This window comes from Necator americanus, chromosome II, assembly GCF_031761385.1.
Source record: "Necator americanus strain Aroian chromosome II, whole genome shotgun sequence".
Taxonomy (NCBI): Eukaryota; Metazoa; Nematoda; class Chromadorea; order Rhabditida; family Ancylostomatidae; genus Necator; species Necator americanus.
In genome coordinates this window covers 23900750-23921902 of record NC_087372.1, presented here as the reverse complement: position 1 = coordinate 23921902, position 21153 = coordinate 23900750, and the positions used below count along the sequence as shown (strand labels likewise).

At 42.0% G+C, this 21153-nt stretch overlaps 1 protein-coding gene across 2 annotated transcripts in view; it reads left to right on the top strand.

The window, feature by feature from the left end:
- Nucleotides 1–21153, top strand: part of RB195_019229 (uncharacterized protein) — a gene marked incomplete at both ends in the record, with an annotated part of 30689 nt that overhangs the window by 4252 nt on the left and 5284 nt on the right. The window contains 6 exons of one of the 2 annotated variants that reach the window (XM_064186989.1): nt 9642–9767; nt 9832–9920; nt 13505–13752; nt 13808–13889; nt 18298–18381; nt 20583–20696. In XM_064186989.1, the coding sequence (XP_064042870.1) occupies nt 9642–9767; nt 9832–9920; nt 13505–13752; nt 13808–13889; nt 18298–18381; nt 20583–20696 (743 nt within the window). The remainder of the gene's footprint in view (nt 1–9641; nt 9768–9831; nt 9921–13504; nt 13753–13807; nt 13890–18297; nt 18382–20582; nt 20697–21153) is intronic. The other variant, XM_013440535.2, reaches the window with a different exon arrangement.

The window sequence follows — 21153 nt, the reverse complement described above, 5'->3', positions numbered from 1 at the left end:
CGGAGAGGGGGGTGATTCCGACCATTTCTTCCTAGTTGCCGTAAAAACGGCCCGGAAGATACGGCTTCAGGCGTTTTGGCGCACTAGTTTCTACAAGGAGTTCGACTGGAGCGCGCAAGCCTTGTGCGGCGCCGTATCTTCCGGGCCGTTATACGGCAATAAGGCAGAAATGGACGGAATCACCCCCTTCTCCGTAGTCTCCCATCCCGTATACAAATACTCTACCTAAAATCTGCACTACCTCAGATTCGTGGGGTGATGCCTTTAAACACATCTGTTTCACTCCAAGTCGAATGATAGATTTTTATATCATCTGCGAATGCTATGCACCCAACACCGTTTGAGCAAATCTTTTGTAATAGGTCGGACGTATAGAGTATAAAAAGTATAGGCGAAAGGGCACCGCCTTGTGAAACACCGCTACATGCTTTGCTAATTGTAGAAAGGCTGCGGTTATTACAAACTTGAAAGGCTCAATCAGAAAGCAAAGAATGTAACCAACTTATGATTCTATGATGTATTCCCGCTTGTCTAGGTTTTAGTATTAGAGAGTCGTGTGCGACTTTACCAAACGTTTGGAGAAATCGAAGTGTATAACGTCTAGCTCTGCACCGCTATCGAGCGATTTTGTCCAGTCATTCAAGGCTGCGATCATACCTTCCTCATGTATAATGTGGATTTACCGTTTCGAAGTCCACGTCGATTTGGACTAATGATAGCGTGGCTAGCAAGATGATTATCAATCCTTTTTTACGAGTTTTTTTCAAACAGCCTTGCAAAAATGGAAGTAGTACTAATAGGTCTAGAGTTGTTTTGTTGATCACCAGAGGATTTTTTTGGATTAGGTGTGATCAAAGAGTGTTTCCATTTCGAGGAAACTTCTCCTCTCGTGAAGCTGAGATTAAAGAGAAATTTGAGGGGTCCAACAATTTTGGAAACAGTGTTTTTTTATAAAGATAAATGGAATCCCATCAGGTGTGCACGAGGTGGACCAGGCCATTTGGAAAGTAAGTCAAAAAGTTCGCTTGGGTTGAACCAAATCCTGTCTTCCATTCGAAGAGGTTGTTTTTCAAAATATATGTGAATTGAGGTATTACTAAATGAAAACGATTTTTCAAAAGTGTCGGCGAGTAGTTCGGCTTTCTCAAAATCAGTACAGATTGTTTTAGTATCGTTTGTTTGGAAGTGAACAAGTTTTGGTTTCGAAGGCAGTCGAGAGTTAAAGTATTTATAGAAAGTTGTTTATCGCCTGACTCGATCATTCTTCTTTCAACTGAGCGATTGTATTTCAGTAGATCTCTCGAAAATTTCTTATGTTTCTCCTAAATTTCATCCAAGAAAGAGGATCTTGATCTGCAACATCTTTGTCCCGAGCTAATGAACGTATTCCATACAGTGAATTAATGTATTTGGGGAATTCAGCCATATGTAGAGATAATTATTCCAGGAATAAATAAATCAGTGCAGTGCTTTAAAATAGCAAGAAACATCTCGTATTTGTCATTTAGCGATTCTGCAAGGTTGAAAGAACCGTCAACTTGGTTGAGATAGTATCTCACACGTGAAAAGTCAGTACTTTTAAAGTCTCTTTTTAAAATATAGCCCTGGTTTTCTTTGTAAGTTTAGTTGAAATGTTACAGTGGCATGATCACTGGATCCAGTGGGAGGATTGATTCGGACGTTTTTAATAGTGTCCCTATAGAAGGAAAGGATAATATCGAGAGTATGATTGCCTAACGTAGGGGTTTTGACTAATTGTTCTAATTTGTGACTTTCGCAAAATTCGACAAACGATTTTGAGACATTGTTGAATGCATAAGGAGTATCCGTCCAAACAATTGTAATAATAGTGGGAAAGTTAACTGTTGCCATGTCGGAAACCTTTTTGAGTAACTGTTCCGATTTGTTACCAGGACAGGTCGGGGTCCTACAGACGGCAATCAAACGTACCAATTTGCCTTCGGAACAAATGTTGGTGCGTAAGGTTTCATAGGCTTCAGGCATTTGTAATGTTGTACTGTGTCAGAGGGTTGAGAAGGATATCGAATACCGGAGCACGCGAACTAGTAGGCAAACAACAATGTTTTCTTTCGAAAAAGAACATGGTGCAAAATTGAAACAAGTAGATAAACAAAGGAATGTATGTGGGAGTTACGCTAACATCGAAGAAAACTGCAAGCTTTGTTGTGGCCATGTTCTTTGGAAAGTATAAGATGTCTCAGTGTGGACTAATCTAAGTCCTTTCTGTCACTTCTCATATGTCATTGTCAGATCAGGTTGAAAGTCATTTTGCTATAACAAAAATGCACACTGTTGCAAAATGCACTTGTGTTGCCTGCTTCACCGCTGCTACCGGATGCTGAAATTAGGAGCGATGTTGTGCATTGATGTGGATATTCCAATGGGTGACAGCTTTCTTCTAATCCGATGTGCTCTTCGATAAACTTTGATAATTGCAGAACCTCGCAATGATTTATGTTGCTAATGCCTTCTGAGCACACGCGTTTCTCCCCTGCTAACGAATGAAAAAAATATTTGTGAAGTTCTTGTAGGCTGTCATCCTTCCTCAGAAACGTCTTTACTCTCTTTAACCTCACTTCCTACTTCTTTCATTGATTCTCTAACTCACTCAACTTCTTTAGCCTGATTCCACCCCACTCTTGCTTCTATCTCCACCCCTTTCTGCAAGAATTTTCAGGCTCTCGCAGCTTCGCAGTTCCATTTACTTGATGCTTGTTACCACTCGACTTATCTGCGCCAACAAAACAGCTGACTTTTCTCCGAGTCTCAGATTTTATCTCCATTTTTTAACTCTTACTTTTGGGAGAGGTGATAGTGAGATTTAAAAAACCTAATTCCTAAATACTTTCAAAAATAATAACATTCCTAACGCATGCATCTGGGGACTTTGAATACAGAAAAATGCAAGTAACTAGAAAAGTTGTCAATAAAACTCTAATGAAAACGTCAAATCATGAATTCATATTTAAAGCCAAATCCGGATTTTTTCTTCAAATTTGAGGTGTGCTGTGCTTGTCTCCATTGAAATGTTAGTGTTAGAGCTAATCGGACTTCTGTTGGATTGGTTGTTTTTACAAATGAATCTCAGGTTTTTCTCAGGCCTACATATATCTTGTGGCTGATGCAATCAATTCAAGAGTGCGTGTTTCTCCACTTTTCAAGAAACATGTGACTGTGCAAACAATCAGCCCGAGTTCTGCATTTGAACCTTATGACAACCTTAAGCTTTGAAACCTTATTAAAATCGATGCCAAACTCTCGTGTGTTCCTCACTGATCACATTCTTTTTGAAAAGAAGAGAAATGTTCTTATGATTCCTGCTTTATTTAACACACCGCCTTTCCGAAACAGTAGTTGTTCAAAAAACATCTAAAAAAATTTATTTAAGGGCGCAGGAATTCCCGACTTTTTTTTAAATTCTGCCCTTCTGCGATGAGTTAGCCCTTTTCACTCTCCAGTACACAAATCATGCACACTAATCGTTTCCGCAACGGAAGACCATTGGTCGTGGATATGGTTTTCTCTTCCAGCGCCATTTCTACTGCTTTTTCGTCCCTAAGGGGAATTGCTCGGTCGGATGCTAGGTCTCCTTCGAAGAATTCAATGCATATTTAATGAAGAGACGTGCCGGTTGAGCTGTTTTGCACATCGCGGTGAATAAAATTTTGTATGAGAGTCTGAGGCCCATTTTTCGTCATTGTTTTTGTTTCCTCTTGAATCGTTCAAGCTGTCCTGATAATTTTATATGGTTATTTGAAAAACCCCTTTGTAACGGTTGGAGCTGAGTGTGCTTCTAAAAAAGCCTGAAAACGCATAAACACCAAAAGCACACAGAGAGGATACCATTTTTGTCTCCGCTTTTGAAACAACACAAAAAAAGATTTTTCTACTGACATTTATCCAAGTAATTTCTACTCCTAATGGAAGGAAGTAGGAACATTAATTAAAGTGTCCGAAAACTGCAACAGAAGCATTGTTTCCCGTCGACCCTGCTTCTCACGTCGCTTATGTAGTGCAGCGTCAGGAGATTTAATGAACACGGGTGTGACAAAATCTCTCCACATCCCGGGAAGTGCTGCGTCCCTGCTGACATCCTGCGGAGTGCTTCTTTGCGGGAATGCAGCACTTCCTCTAATACATCACCACGGAAAACTGCGAAAAAATGTAGCTCGATATAATCAGTGTTTGTTCTGAGTCGTACCCATTTTTTTTCCTTTTTTGAATCTTCTTTTTGTTCCTGTTCCAGTCGTTTCAGTCTGTCCCAGTCCAGAAAAAAACAGTTCCTGTCATTGGTGCAAATCCCATTTAAAGAGAAATTTTACTAGTAGTGCCACCTCTTCCACCAAAATTGGAAATGGCAACATATTTTCATATGGTGTTGGTGAAAGAAATATGAGCTATTTACGGAAAATATCAACCTTTTAGTGAAATACGTACACGAGAAGGGAAATGTTTTGTTACAGCTACCGTCTGCTTTGTCGCTGAGGTAGCTAGAATAGATGAAAGCTGAAAGGTAAAGGAGAACCTTAACTCTTCAAGTCGGTGTCTTTTTTGTGAGAAAAGCACTTAGCAGTGACACTTCGAATTCCACTATTATTGCTTTCCTTTCTCGCCCTAGCCGCAACTAAGTCCCGCTGGTGAAAAACTAAATAATGCTTCCAACTGACTATGTGAGTCACTGTATGTCCATAAAATCTTACAAACCATCATAAATCATAAACTAGTTTTTCTAATGAGTTCGCTTCGCAAAAGGTGGCGAATAGGCATTAAATAATTCCTCAGAAATTTGGGTAGATTTCTAGAACTTCTGAGATCTCTGTCACATAAATCGTGGAGTCATAATGTCTGAAAACCTAACTTTCATTTATTTTTTCTCCTTGCGAAGTGACATTTTCGCAAAATAAAATTTTTACTTAGCCGGTGTAGCTAAATCGCTTAGCAGTTCCGCTTCCTGCACGATCGATCTGAGGTTTGAATCCGCTCTAGTGCTTACCAAACCTTTCATACCTCCGGGGTCGATGAATTGGTACCAGACTTGTCTGGGAGGATAAAAGCCCTGACTTGATACATCGGCTAGCCACCGCAAGTAATTCTACAGGCCAGTTACACCTACATAAGCCTCAATCGATTCTGAATTGAAGTGAACGTGGTAGCGCATCCCAAGCGGATTGATTAACGCCAGACACGTTATCCTTTAACCTTTACCAATCACCGGTACCAATTACATAGATCTGCGCAAACGCCGATCGCTTATAATCCGTCGAATACAAATAGTGACATAGAATGAAGAAAAAATCATAATTTTAGAAATAAGGAAATAAAAAATATGCGGAATGAGCTGCTGAGGTAGCATTTTAAGATTACACAACACGCTAGTTTTCTCTGTGGATAGGGTTGTCTGTTTCGTTCTATGGATTGTATGGTTTTCTGACCAAAACGTGTACTACTCTACTTTGCGATCGATAGGTTCGAATTTTATTTCTTTAACAACAACATACTCCCATTTCTTAGCGCCGAGTTTCGCGCAGGTCATTTCGATAAATTAGCAGGAATACTGCAGGATGGGAACCGAACAGATGACGTTAGTCCTTCAGTTCGACTGCTTTCTTGCGTCGCAGTTTGAATCTACTTCGTTGTGTTCCTCTGTACCACTGATCTAACCACATCTCCTGGTGGCGATCAGCGACGCAATCCCCGCTACCGCTATCGCTATCCTCCGCGTTTCAGCGGAAGCGATCAAATCAACAGCGTTTCATAGCTGATGTTTGATCATAATTCACATAACAACTGCTCATCCACATTCATAAACAAACTCACGAGACGTTCTGGATTCTATCTTCGTAGTATCAACTCCTTGTTTTTCTTAAATACTTTTCCAGGTTGTGGCTCTGAAAGTATCCTCTGTCCACCACAAAAGTGATTTGCTTAGTTTTCCTTCCAATGTGAATATCACTGTTTCTTTCCTTGCTCATCTGCCTCTTCAGAGGGATGAATATTTGTTTTCTAATCTCCTCAGATGTCTATTTACTTTCTTCTTTCTTTCCATATCTTTCTTGAGGGCGGACGTAGCGCAACTTGAAGGAGGGAGGTCCGGTTGTGACTGCAGAGTCGATGGTTTGAAAACGCCCTAATGCAAACCAAGCCTTTCATCCTTCCGGGGTCGATAAATTGGCACCAGACCTGTCTGGAGGGATACAGGAACACCGACTTGATACCCACGATCAGTTGACCCCGTAATTCATAGTGAAAGACCAACAGGCGTTCACAAAACCTCAACGATTCCGAACTGCAGCATCGTCCAAAGTTCATCCAGAGTGGATCAGTTGACTTTGCCGCCTTGTACATTTCTTTTTACATATTTTCGCCTCTCCAGATCCTAAATATAACATCAGTTTCTGAAATCTCTGCGTTGCGTGCTCTCCATCTCTAATACGACTTTATTCTTCATTCTCATTGCCATTTTGCCACTTCTTTTTGAGGGTTGTCACATCCAAAACCGCGGTCTATGGTGGATAACTACTTATTTGTTATGATAATTTACATGGTTGTCTTATTTTATTAGAATTCAACAGTAACATAGCTATGTAATATGAGTGACCTGTGATCTTCAACCTTTTTCATCCACTTCAACTAGTGCTGCAATCGTTCTTTTGCTACCCATTAATGAATTTTCATTCTCTTCAGAATAAGAACTCTCTTATATCTGATGTGCTCCAATTTCTCTTTCCATATGTGAGATTTTCATTAGGTTTCTACACTAAGAGTTATAACCCTCAACAGTTAAAGGCATCACCCCACGAATCTGGAGTGGTACGGATTTCTGGTGGAGTATTCGTATACGGGGTCATAGATTATGGGGAGGAGGGTGATTCCGTTCATTTCTTCCTAATTCCCGTAGAAAACGGCCCGGAAGATACGGCTTCGAGCGTTCCGGCGCACTATTTTCTACAAGGAGTTCGAAAAAAAAGAAAAAAACTATTTTCTACAAGGAGTTAAAGCTCATTCCTGAAGCCAGCACTTTTTCTCGTTGACTTGATTCTTATCCCTTGCAGCACAAGAACTGGGCGTACAGGAACTCAGATGAACACGATCGCTTGTTTTTGTTCAGATTACAAAAGAAAACCCTTATTGAATCCACTGAGGTGTGAACTATCCTTATTTCGAATTTGCTATTGCAGATTATTCGATTCCACAACGGATCCTAAGAACGTAGCAGTTCCAGAACACACTTTCCATTGGCCACATGGTTGAGAAGTGAAAATGCCTTCTCTGGCACTGAAATGCTACAACATACCATAATGGAAAGGCTACTGTCTCGTTGCATTAACTCCCTCCATCTTTTCTGCTTTTTTTTGCAATCCCTTCTTTCAACTTAGTTTAGAGCTTAGTTCTTATTCCTTCTCGATCAGAAATTTGTCATCCGTTTAGGTTGCTAAAACACACAGATACGATCTTATCTTTGTAAAATTACAAGGAAATCAGAAATAATTGGGTGAATGAAATGTCTTGAAAGGTCATTGGTCCTTTCACTATGGGATCGTACTGTCGAGAAGGGAACTACAATAGAAGTAGGAAATAAAGGAGATTACTTCTGTCGCTTCCATTAAAGTGAATTCATTTTTCTTCGGAAATAAAATTATTCTGGAAAGAAGTAAGAAGCAGTGATCAAGTTCACCACATAACACAACGGTTAGAGACGTTCTGACGAGTTGTATCTTGATTTTGAAAAATCCAGCTCTACCGAAGCTGGAAACCATGCAGCGACAGCTCCAAAACAAACGGAAAATGATTCTACCACAATCTTTGGAAATGGTGAACTTTGGGTAGAAATAATTCTGAACATGTATTACTACACTAGGAAAGAACGAGGAATAATTAAGAACCAGATTAAAGGAGAGTTTCCTATAGGGATTTTTTTTTGATGCCATCACCCTATCGATTATCTTCCAATCGATCGGGGCCGATATAACGCGTGCAGTTGCGTCTGGATCACATTCAGATTTCAGTAGGCGCAGAGCTGATTTGTTGGGTTGCTAAGTTTCCGGAACGGTGTTCATTCAGAAGCAGAGCATCAAGGACTACTTCCGTAATATTTAACCAAGACACCGCGGGAGCTACGGACACGAATTGCGTAGGACTCCATGCCTTATTGGATTCGTCACACACATGTCCTGCACACTCCTATTATTGATCCAGAGGGAATCCAAAAAAAAATGTTGTTTAGATATATCCATCATTTCTGTATCGGTTTCGACCTCAACAGCAAAATTGGCTTAGAAATATTTCCCGCCTTTAGGAATCACCCGTAGCTCTCTTAAAAACCAGCCTTTGGAGAAGAGGTGTCATTTCCTCCCCATCTTCTGCATACTGGTTCTCATCATATTTTTTTCTACTTCCTTGTACTGTAGGAATTTTTCAGCACTGAACAACCTTCTTTTTTGTACTCCATTATGAGAAGTTTCTCTTTTCTCCCCGAAACTGGAACATTACCACTGCAACAACTAAAAAATGATCTATTCCGTTAGGATAGAATGGCAACCAACTTCTTTCAGATTTCTAAGAAAGATTTCCTTTACAATAGAAAAAATCCTCCAGCAAAAGCTGTTTTGAGTTTATTGGAAGGTCTTGGCGGATTTCCTGAAACTTACAACAACGTAACTTTTACCTCTTCAATTTTTATGTTTTTTAACGCTCAATAGTTAATTCAAAGTGACTCAGTCTATATCTCATAGCAGCAGCGTGGTTTTAATTTTTTTGAATAATATGTCCAAGGGGGCGGGTGTAGCACAGTTGGTAAGAGGTTCTGCTTTTTGCCGGTCGATGGTTCGAATTCGCCCTAGTGCTCACCAAACCTTTCATCCATCTGGGGTCGATAAATTGGTACCAGATTTGTTTACGAGGATAAAAACACTGAATTGACACATCGGTTAACTCCGCAAGTCATTGTATAGGCCAGTTACACGTTCGTAAACCTCAAACGATTCTGAATTGAAGTGAATGTGGGGGCGCATCCCAAGCAGATTGGTTAGCGCCAGACATTTTATTCTTTTTATTATGTCCAAGGACAGTCCTAAGAAATACAACCATCACTCTTTCAAAACCATAGGAAATATTTCTATTTACTTATTTATTGTAATGAAAGAGCCCAGTTTTCTCCTTAGCAATGCAAGAATACGAATCCCGTAACAATCATGTAGATGTACAATAAATGCAGTAATCCCGATAGAATCTACAGCAAACCGCTAATGTTAAGGGCAGCTACTAACTTTCTAAATGCCGTAAGCTTTAAACCTCAGAAATAGCAGCGAAATATGACTGAAAATTCTCGCGCCTTGATTCTAGTGTTACTTTTTAAAGCATGAAGACTGAAGCGCTTTTAATGCAAGGCAGATGAAAAGTAATTCCAACTTTTTTAAATCCCTCAGATCCACTGCTCTCTCCAGTGAATGTGCGCTGTTTCTCCACTGCAATTTTGCATGCAAAGGAGCATCTGAACAATGAGTCGTGCGCTTTCGATTGTTTTGCTCACCTCATTTCAATTCCATGTCTTCTTATTTCTACTCATTCTCTTAATGGCTTTGAATTCTTTTCTGACATCACAACTAGAACATTGGCTGTAGGAAACCACCTATCGCCATGGAATCGCGAACTACGGCCATGGAGGACGCAACTAGTGACAACAGTGCGGAAATCTCCCCGTCGATAACGATCGAGGAGATCGACAGAAATTCGGATGATAACAGGACGTATGTGAAATGATACGAGTTATCGATCTATTCAGTTAAACTCAACAACGCTCTGACGATTCAGGTGCGACGGATCGACAACTGATTTCCCGTATGTAGACGATTCCGACGTCGCCACATCCCCTCGTCCAATCATGGAATTCCCCAGTCAAGGTGAGAATTGTATTGTCTCTCATTCGAAAAGCTGAATGACGCAAGCAATTTTCCACGAGAACTTGCTTCGCCGCTGACTGCTTAGATTTTTTGCGTTCGCAGGCTTTGAGCCATTTCTGACTTATTGCCTAGAAAATTCCCGCTTTTGTCCAAATAACTCAGAAAAACCAAGTGCAGCATAGCTCATTTGGTTTTTCTGAGTTATGTGAGAGTTATGTGAGGCAAAAACCAAAATTACTATTATTCTTTACCACTGCAGTTTCCCTTCCTCTCATCTCTTTTTCCTTTTTCTCCTCTTTTAATCCTCCCAGAGAAATCCATGTGAGAGAATGAGCTACAAACACGTGCTTCTGATAAGATCCACTACCCAATCCATTTCTGGAGGTATTGCATAATCAGTTAAAGAAAAAAGTGAATTAGAAGAAGCATTTTGGCAGATCTTTTCATCGCTTAATATTTCTTTATTGTAAAATCCTAGATACGAGTGAGAGTTATCCCATGGTATGAATATTTCGACATTATCAACTACAGATTACATTACATAAGAAATTCCTAAAAGTTAATGCCTTTTTTCCGGCAGAAATCCCAGAGGAGAACGAAACTATGTTAGTGGTTGAGAATGCATTCGAAGACCTTGTTTATTTCCATCTCAGCGTTGAAGAATCCATCAACGACAACTCGTTCGACTTCAATTCAAAATCGTAGAGAGTTTATTGAACACACGACATACGACTGCTGAAATGACTTGCGGGGCTAACCGCTGCATCAACCAATGTCCTTATTCTCCTAGACAAATCTTGTACCAACTTATTGATCTTGAGGAGAACTATCGACCGCAAAAACTTCTGCTGACCTTTTATCACTGTGTTACACTTGCTACGAAAGTAATTTTCATCGTGGAGTCAAAGTCTGTTTTAGAATTTTTAAGTTTCTAGCCGCGAGAGACAATATGCCCAAATGGAGAAAGAAACAATCTCTGGTGGTAGCTTAATTAGAGACAATACGAACGACATTACAAACAATAATTAGATTACTTTTGAAATTGAGATGCCTTCGAAACAACGGTACTTCCTTCGTGACAAACTAAACGAACAAAAAAACGAAAATAAGCAATTAGAAAGTAGATGGAAAATTCATTTATCTAACAAAGAAACGATATTTGTGAAAAGGAAGTATTTTATGTGGACCTTTGCTTTTTTTCATTTCACTTAAACTAATGTTCACAAATAGCGGCGAGTATTGGATTTTCGCGATGCAATCTCACAGCGCAGAGGAAAGAGTGTTTCGCGAAAACCTGCGAACTGGTAAACTTAGCGGGAGCTCTAGCAGCTGCCTGGAGGCATCTGCTAGAGCTCCCGCTGTGAGATTCCAGCGCTTTTCAATTACACTCTCACTGCAGGACTCATCGCCTCAGAAATTGAAACCTAGAGGAGAATTTAATCAATTAAGTTTAACTGAATAGACAACGAACTAACTAGCTTAGTTTTGTACATTTGTGATGCTGTTGCTATGAGTTGTCCAGCACTGCCATCGGAAATTTAACGACGTATAGTAGGGTCAAAAAGACATGAAGCACGGTGCAATTGCGTACGCAGCTCCCCTCAAGGCGGTGCGGTGGAGCGTAGCGGTTAAGAGCGTGCTGCAACCCTTCCTGTCACAACTCATCGCAGTTTGCTGGTGAAACCATCGCAGTTTGCGATTCTGTCGGTTCTGACTGCTGCTTCCACTGTGTCGTTTCGAGCGCGCAGCAAGCACCGTGTTTCATGCCGTTTTGAACCGACTATAGCATACCTCGCCAGCTTAGCAAGCAACCGCAAACAAAATGATGTGATGTACAGCTAATTCGACTTTACAAAACTATCTGCATTGATCATGGTTGTGGTTGTAATGGGCTTTTGGTGCTAAAATAAAAATGTATCCTTAGTGTTTAGCGAACATAAAACGTGTCTTCAAAAAGACATTGGTTCTTCATCTCTCGAAATCTATTTTCCTGTATCCCAGCTATGTTAATGGTTGGATCTTTATTTTGAGAAACCTCTTATAATGCTAAGTACTGCTCTGGACGTATTGAAACAGACAGACACGTTCAGAATGTACTTGTCATTATGAGGGGTTTCTCAAAAATGCACGCTTTTTATTTGCTCCATTAAAGTCAGCGTATCACGAAACTGACTTAGAACGAAAACTCCAGGGCAACCGCAGAGTTCAGGTTGTAGGTTACAGAAACTAGCGTTGCTCTGCTGAATTTGCGGGAAAAGCTAGAGATAGGGTTGTAGATTGCGGGATCCGAGATGGTTCCGCTCATCTCTCTCTGATCGCCGTAGGAAACGGCGTGGAAACCACATTGGTTATTACGAGGTACGTTAAAACGCTCCTCTATGGACACGTTCCGATCCCCTTACCACCCTATTCATTGGTTTTACTCGAATAAGCTGGTGAGGAGATCTCTGGCCTTCGACCGCCTGCCAGTGGACGCGGCGCGTGCACAACGGTGGTGCTTTCCAACTGATTTCGTAGGAAAGAACGCCATCTTCCAAGTTGTTTTTTTAAGACGATTAGGAAAGCCACACTGGCTCCCATGACCTACAACCCGAACTTCACAGTTTCCTTGGGTATTCCTACACTCCGTACTACCTTAGTATCGTAATACGCTGTCTTTAAACGCTCTCTCTTTGCGCTATGTTGCTCTTGTCGAAACGGCTTCACGCTGACCCAGTTGAAGATATACGGCGCCAACCATAGCTGTTGTCTCACGTGACTAGATCACTTATGCGACTAATGTAATCCAAGCAATTTTATCTCTGTGGCCCTTCCAAAAATAACTTTTCACATTTCATCATTTTCCAACTTTACTCTCCAAACTTTCTTTGAAAACAAAGTACCAGTCACAGCAAACCTTTTCACCTTCTGCGACTAAGTGCAAGAAATTAGCTTCCAAACTGTTGATAGACTCACATTTCAACTATACTTCTTCGTGTAGTGCAGTGGTGTTGTTGGGCCAACAGGACCTGAATCTTCTGCAGTTGCGTAAGCGGCTGCGCTCGAAGTGGAATCAGTGATTGCGAACGAGGTAGGACTATTGCTCGCTCTACACGATCTGCAGAGATGAGTTTAGCTAGCGCGCGTCCCACCTGGAATGCAATCGTCAGCTGCACCGTGCTGTTTCGAGCACAGCGGCTTACACAACTGCAAAAAGCGTCAGATCGTTCCGACTAAATATAAGAGGTCATCAATGCCTTTGTACGGTTGATAGTCCGACACCACGTAACCCGGGCCAAGAATATGAAAACGACATGAAGCAGGGACAGTTGCGCAAGCGCACTTCGATTCCAACCGCTGTCTCCACCGCACCGCTTCGAGCGCTCAGCCGCTTACGCAACTGTCCGAGCTTCATGTCGTTTTGACCCAACTATGGTTCATTCTTCGTGGTCGGTTAATTGGTATCAGACTTGTCTGAGATGATAAGGACATAAACTTGTCACTTCTACCATGGCAAGTTGCCGTATAGGCGACATGCGACTTGTAGAACTTGACGAATTTGAATTGAAGTGCAGTGTTCGGACTACATTTATACTCTATTTCAGTTGCACAGATCATCCAAAGAGATAAACCGCAACTAGAAGTCGAAGCTGAAAAATATGTTGATGAATTCGTTATGGATTTGATCGAATCACAACCAAATGAGGCGAGCAGTTTGACAAACGGGAAACAACCAGATGAACAACTAGTGGAACAAACATCCGTCAGCAGAAATGAACACATTCCAAAGCCAAGTTCTCAACCACCCAAAATGCCTAATGGAATGTCATCATTTAAAAGGAATGGAAAACAGGTCCAGAAATCTCTTTCCTCTAGTATAACTAATGTAACATTTCTATTTTTTTAAGACAGTACTTCCTCCTGTTACTAAAATGACTAGACGTCGACATTCAGCCATGGTTGGTCGTGGAGTCGAACAGATTGGGGACTGTGAGTTTGTGTTCCTAAGCATTTCGATGTTGGACACGTTGCTGATGTTGATGTTGCTTGCTAGCAATTCCCACCGTACTGGTACGACCTCAATTGAGATTTTCCTATGGTTACATATGCTTACTAGCACCCAAAAGGCTTATAAATCCAAGAGTAGTAAGTAAATCTAATAATAAATCTTAAACTTCTACAATATTGAAAAGAAAATCAGTTAGAGACGCAAAGATTGCAACTAACAGAGGAACCACCTCAACTTTTGCCTTGTTATCTTCACTCGGATTGCAAAGATCATCGAGTTATCGATACTTTCATCTGCTAGTCCGCAGCAGCATACGCAACCACGTCAGACTTCAGGTGGTCTTGACCGGAAAATCGAATTGCACTGGTTTGAAATTGTCTCCAGCGAAAGTGTTCAGCTCCATCACTTAATGTTGCTTGAATTTTGGTTGCCAGTTGACATAGAGGAAAGACGACGGTGATGGTGGTTCGGAGTCCGCTAATCTCCCAGCTCACACTAAGGGCACAGCCCCGTCAGTGGATAAAGCAGGAAAACGGAGTTCTGACGGTTTCGGCGTCAACCTCATACATAGGCAGTGATAAGTGTTGACAAGGAAAATGACAAAGCAATGGAAAGCATCGCAACAGGAGCAGCGATTAAAGGCATCAATCCACGAATCTGAGGTGGTGCAGATTTCAGGTGGAGTATTCGTTTACAGGATGGGAGACTACGGAGAGGGTTGTGATTCCGTCCATTTCTTCCTAATTTCCGTAAAAAAACGGCCCGGAAGATACGGCTTCATTTGTTTTGGCGCACCATTTTGTACAAGAGGTTCGATTGGAGCGCGCCAGTCTTGTGCGGCGCCGCATCTTCCGGGCCGTTTTTTACGGCAATTAGCAAGAAATGGACGGAATCACCTCCCTCTCCGTACTCTCCCATCCCGTATACGAATACTCCACCTGAAATCTGCACCACCTCAGATTCGTGGGGTGATGCCTTCAAACAACGAGGATCGCCTGAAGTCCGCACAAAAGGTACCAGCACGGACAATGAACTACTGTGGTCTAGACGTGATAAGAATCTAGATATGTGATCGACTCCAAATATGTTCACCCAAGTTTCTGCGATGCGCCTTCGATTGGAGGCAAACGAAAGAAGGGGAAGCAAGTCACACAGAGGAAGAATATGTACTGCGGAAAGCAGTTCGCCCCGTTGGCTTTACATCGCACGTTTGGATTTAATTGATGAAATCTTGAAAGATCAAGAGAGAGCTTATCCAGAGGCTAGATCTGGATTCGACTACAGGCTACTACGATGAAATTCCACTTGAATCTTTGACAGATATGTGTACGCGTTCCTACTTACACTACTTATCCTACACTACTTACTTAAACTGTCAAACCACTTATGATATCAGATTCAGATCTTTGGTGGAAGTGAGCACTGATATCGGATCCACAAGTCGATAGGATGATATAGTCGGGTCAAAACGACATGAAGCGCGCTTCAGTTCCGTAAGCGGCCGCGCTCGAGGGACGCAGTGGATACCGATTGGAATCGAGATGGGAGCATCGCGAACTGCAGCAATGAACGCTGGTAGCAGGGATCCTCACTCGATCCTAACCACTACGCTCCACCGCACGCTTCGAGCGCAACCGCAACTGCACTGAGGCAATAGGTGCTGTGATTAGTGTACAGTCGGGTCAAAACGACATGAATCATGAGTGTGGTTGCGGTGCAATTGCGTACGCGCTCGAAGCGGCGGAGGAACAACTGGGACCGAATTGCGACCGTCACGAACTGCAGCGATGGGTGGTGCTCTCAAGGGTCTCACCACGCTCTTAGCGCTACGCTCCACCGAAGCGCCTCAAGAGAAATCGCGCACATAGTTGCGTGTTTGCTTCATGTCGTTTTGATCCTACTATGGGTGCTCCATGTCGTGTTGACCCTTTTATAATCGAAGGGCGATGACTCCTCGGAACTTTTTTTTCGCTTCTCGACAGTCTCGCTTCCATCTATCGCTTCTCCTTCCGAGAAATAGTCGCAGCAAAGTCATTTTCCATTAGCAGGGTCATCGCCGTATCGATTACACTCTTATCGACCTGTCGGGCGCTACGCACCTTCTTGGACGTGGTATACGCCGCCGAGAAAACGTGCTACTCGGAGACCGCACTAATTCTATTTCGGACAGCTGCAATGCGCATCAGTAACCACGATTTACAGCTTTAATTGAGAATGAGCAGCGACTGAGATGAAAGTGAATGAAATCGAATGTGAATTGAATGAAGAAAACCGTAGAGAGTAGACAAGGTCGGCGCTCAAAGTTGAGAGGAAAAGATTTAGCTATAGATTACGATACTCCGAAACAACAGAAGCACCCGCACTGATAACTGGCTTACAAATGAGAAAGTAGCAAAAGGACTACAAATACCATGTTTGTTATCGCACGACTCGCCTTACTATTAGATCAGTTCAGGATAAGCTCACACTTTGCCACTGAGACAGCATGATCTACAGTAGTGTTAACACAATATGACTTTTCGCATTTGCGCAAGCAGTTGCGATGGGATCCTTGATGTTTCCAAATGGGCTGCGGAGCCGAGACTATCGCGCTACATCGAGCGCAGCTGCATACGTATTCGCACACCAAGTCATTTTTGACCCTACTTTGAGTGGATATCAACAAGCTTGGAGCTCCAGAAAAACAGTGTAGTTCGCTACATCTCATCGCTTAAAGCTGTACTTCATGGCAGAATTGTAGCAAGAAAAAGGGAAGTGTGGGTCAAGGTGGCGAACGACTCCTGGGACGCCACTCGCAGTGCGACGCAAGATTGATGGCCACTTAGCCAATTGTTCACATCTATTCGTTTTCTCCTCGCATGAACTCAACTAACGTAAGGTTCGAGTGAGAAAATGAATTGGAATCTAGTTCTAAGGTTATTGTGGAGCTGGATACAGATTTAAAAGAGACGGATCATGTAAATGTGGAAGACTGCATCGGTAATCCAAGAAAAAGCCCGGTTGCCCAATTTTTCAAACTACCAAACTACAGTTTCTGCGGAACGTCAATGTCCTGGAACGAAATCACACTTCTATGGAGGATTTCATTTCCTTCCTCCTCTCTACAGGAAACATCCACAAACGAAAGTGATGAGCGAAGTGCCAGTTCAGTGCATAGCAGCACGTAGTCGCATTTCGGCTTCAGGCTCAGAAAGGTTGCGACCGCTATACATTGTGTACAGAAGACTCGTGGATCTGACGCTTCTCCAGGCCAATCCGTGCTGCGACCATAACAAAAGAACCTCATTTACAGTGAAATTTAGCAAGGACGGTTACTTGCAAAGTTGGACGGTTCATATCGTGTATTTCTTTTACTTGTATTTTATTACTTATTATTGTATATAATTGTAAATGATGAGTCAAGAGAGTGTCCCCAAAAGTGTCTCCCTTAGAAAATGACAATGACAACCAGAAAAGCTGAGTTTTTCACCGCAGCGTACGCCCGCAATTGCCTGTGAGCGGATGAAAACACTGGCGCTTCGCAGCGTAGAGTCAAAAAGACATGAAGCACTGTGTACTTGCACAAGCGGTTGCGCTCGAAGTGATCCGAAGGAGCGCAGAGATTAAGATCGAGTGAGGACCCATACCAACACCGTTCATTGCTGCAGTTCGCGATGCTTCCCACTAGGTTTCAGCTGCTATCTCCATTGCGTTCCTCGAGCGCAGCCGCTTACGCGACTGAACCGCACTTCATGTCGTTTTGACCCGACCGTACGTAGCCGCTTACGCGATATTAATCCATAAATCATGACATTTTTGTGGAACTACACCTCACCCCATAACAAATGCATCGGTCTAACACAATACCAAACATCTCAGAAGAATCTCGCTGCGTGCATTGCTAGCTGTCTCTGTAAGGGGTTTTTTTTTTAACAAGCCTCACCCATCCTTACAATTCCACTTTCAGCATTACATGTTAAACATTAGTCCACATTTTTTAAACTCAAAACTTACCTTGTAATGAAGAAATCCTTCTTTGAGATGTCATAACACCAATTTAGCGGACCTGAAGGTGTAAAATAAGCAGTATGGCAATAATGGTGTGCACAGATTTTGTACGCTTTTATTTCCAACATTCTTGTCCTTCTTGAACTTTCGACTTTCGACTTTTGCTTTCGAGATTTCCACTTAACTTTCGCTCATATCCCTAGCGATGTAGTCCAGAACATTGTAACCTTCCACCTTCTCATTTGTCTGAGTAGTAAGAAGACTGTATCCACCTGTTTCTATGTGTACTTGCAACATGCAAGCTATCATTAGTCAAATTGCGAGCAACCGGCGTCCCTCGACGAGAATTAGGGGTCTCTAGGAAAATCCCATGAGCAGAGGAAGAAATAGTTGCTGTTTCAGCCTTTCGCTTTCGATCGTTAAGCCCTGTGCCCTTCGGCGGTGCCGCAAGGATAAGACATTCCATGTGTGAAACGACATTAGCCGGTGAATTGATGTTCTATTCCTTCACTACGTTTTTTTTCTGTTTTTATTGCGACGTGGCAAAGAACAACGCAGGATATCTCGTTGGTCGTTTGGCGTTATCAAACAAATTTTCTTCTGTTCATAAACTCTGCTCCTTTCCACAAATTTATGAAGGTTTTGAATTGTGAACAATCGATGGTAATTTGAAGACCCGAAGTGTCACTTCACTGCATTTTTTTTCTATCTTGTTTTCTTTTGATGTACTGGAACACTTGTAGAAGTACATATTGCGAAAATGACCGTGTATATCCGCTATTCATAGGGTAGACTTGCAGTCGAATCAAAACGACCTGACTCGTGGTGCATGTGTGGTTAAACTCGACTTGACGCGGTGGCACCCTTAATCAGCTCCATAGCCGTTGATCTTGGTATTCCCCTCACTATGTTGGTGACATGATATTCCACAGCGGTATTCCATAGCCCTGTTTGAGCTAACGAGGACCGACCGCGAACGCAGCTGCTTACGCTGAGCGTATAAACTGCCGTTTATGTCACTATTAACCTTATTAACCAGTAAGACTCATAAAGCATACAAAAGCGGTTAAAGTAATGACCACTGTGGAATAGCACGTCACCAGCATAGTGAAGGGAATATCAAGATTACTATATCCTATATTTCAATCACCTTGTAGAAGTGGCACGTATTTGGCTCGCGGATTCTTTTCTTCCTTTAAAGGTCTCCTTTACTTAGTGGAGTATTCCTTCAGATTAAGTGAATTGACAAAGAAGTCACTTTTGTGGTTTACCCTTCTTCCACGAGCACTGTGAATTCGAACGCTTCTTCGAGTCATTCTTTCCAATATCAGATATACTGAACACCTCGCTGATCGTTTATGAGTTGTAGATTGAATTTAAGCTAATTTCAACCGAATTTGTGTCTTTCATGCCTGCCGAGACGTTTTTTGAAGTAGATGCTAGATCATCTTGCAATCCACTCTATTTTTTAGACCCTCCTGGTATAACTAGCGGCGGTGTTCGGAAACTTTCGAGAACTGGATCTCTCCACCAGTAGATAGAGATAGAGATTAGAAGTACTCAACGCCGTCACTTCGCACGCCCCTCGAAAATACGTCCGGCAAATAACTCGCAAGATGAGGAGATGGATCGGGCTGGAGCAGAAGAATCTTTTGGCAACCGATTGGTAGTTTGGTTAACGTTCTCAAAACTATTCCTAACCCTGTGACGGTTCGCATTTTGTCGGACGTTTTTTTTATTCACCGGCATCGTCAATCGGTGCCTCTAAGTGCTCTTAATGAATCAAATACCTTGGTTTGTTGAAGACGTTGCGCGTTTTCACCGTCACGGTGGTGAGCTACGTTCCTTCCTTTACCTACTGACGAAGAGATCGCAACCCCCAGAATTTCCACGAAAGCTGTTTTCAAGCGCTGCTTCCTTCTCAATTCTAGCATTTGCTTTGAGAATTAAGATGTCAGATTTTTCGAAGACAGAATCGAACACTGGATATCAAAACATGTAAGAGTGCAAAAACTCTCACATTTAATATGCGTGTGTATATAGGTCATGGTCAGTAGTAATGTCGATGGTCTCCTTTGGAGGTCCGAAAGGAGTCCACCATCCTCGATCTCTTCAATTACATCATTCTGCCCTGTTATACACTATACATAGAATATGTTTTACCATTCAACCTTTCCCATTGTTCCTCATGGCGGAAATAATTATCCACTGCCAGTTTTCACATCATTCTGTTCCTTGCTTGATCTGACATACTTCTTTCTTCATTGCTCCTGAGAAGACATTTCTGCCCGACCATTTCCCAACATTTTTCATATCTTATCGCAAGGATCACTACTGCAATAAAAAGCTACGCGTTTTTCTTTCGTGGTCATTTGTCGATAAGCGGCAAATGACAGATGTTCTCTGAACGATGTGTTGGTTTTTATTTACTTTAGCTACGTGCGGCGTTGACGACTATCAGCCCATGAAATTTTTCTTTTGTTTGTACCTCGTCAGGAATGTCAACCGGGCTTTGTCGCCAGCTGGTTGGCGATGAGAGGCGACCTTACTATTGCGACGTGTGTTTATCGGCGTGCTGCTGCTGTGCCTGTTGGTCATGCCTGCCCGATCTTCGGCACGATGCGTTATGAATCGATGTGTTTCTGTTTTTTCCACGATACTTCGAGACTACTCTGCTTTTCCCCAAGGACCATGTTCCTCGACTACTCACAACAGTACGCCCACCAACTGTCCAGCTTTCCCGCTCTATGGTCGTCTTCACCCGTCAAATAGTGATATGTTCTGCTGCGTATGGTTAAAACGTAAGGTGTTCTTCTTCATTTTCTTTTTTTTCAGCATCTCATTTGCACACCTACTCATCCAAATACATCATTCTGGGAAGTCCAAATGTTCAGTCCCTGACGGTTATGTTCTTTGTCTTGATTTTTTCCCATCTACAACGTTAAATACAACTAATCATATGTGATTCTTTTTTTGGAGCAGACTTCTATTCAAACTCATTGACTTCATTCATCATTCATGGAGAAACTCTACAAAATCAAAATTGAATATTTCGTAGAAATTTTCATGAAGTTCTTTGACTTGATGACTTTCAGATGAGGGAGGAGCTAGGAAACCACATATTTTGAAATAGACATAGTATTTATGTTTGCATGCATGTTGATTGCACTATTCTGGTTCCATCTTCAGATCTATTTTAGTGCTTAGCCCGTTAACCAAGGCGTGTTTCCATAATGAATTTGTTGCCTTCTTTGCTGA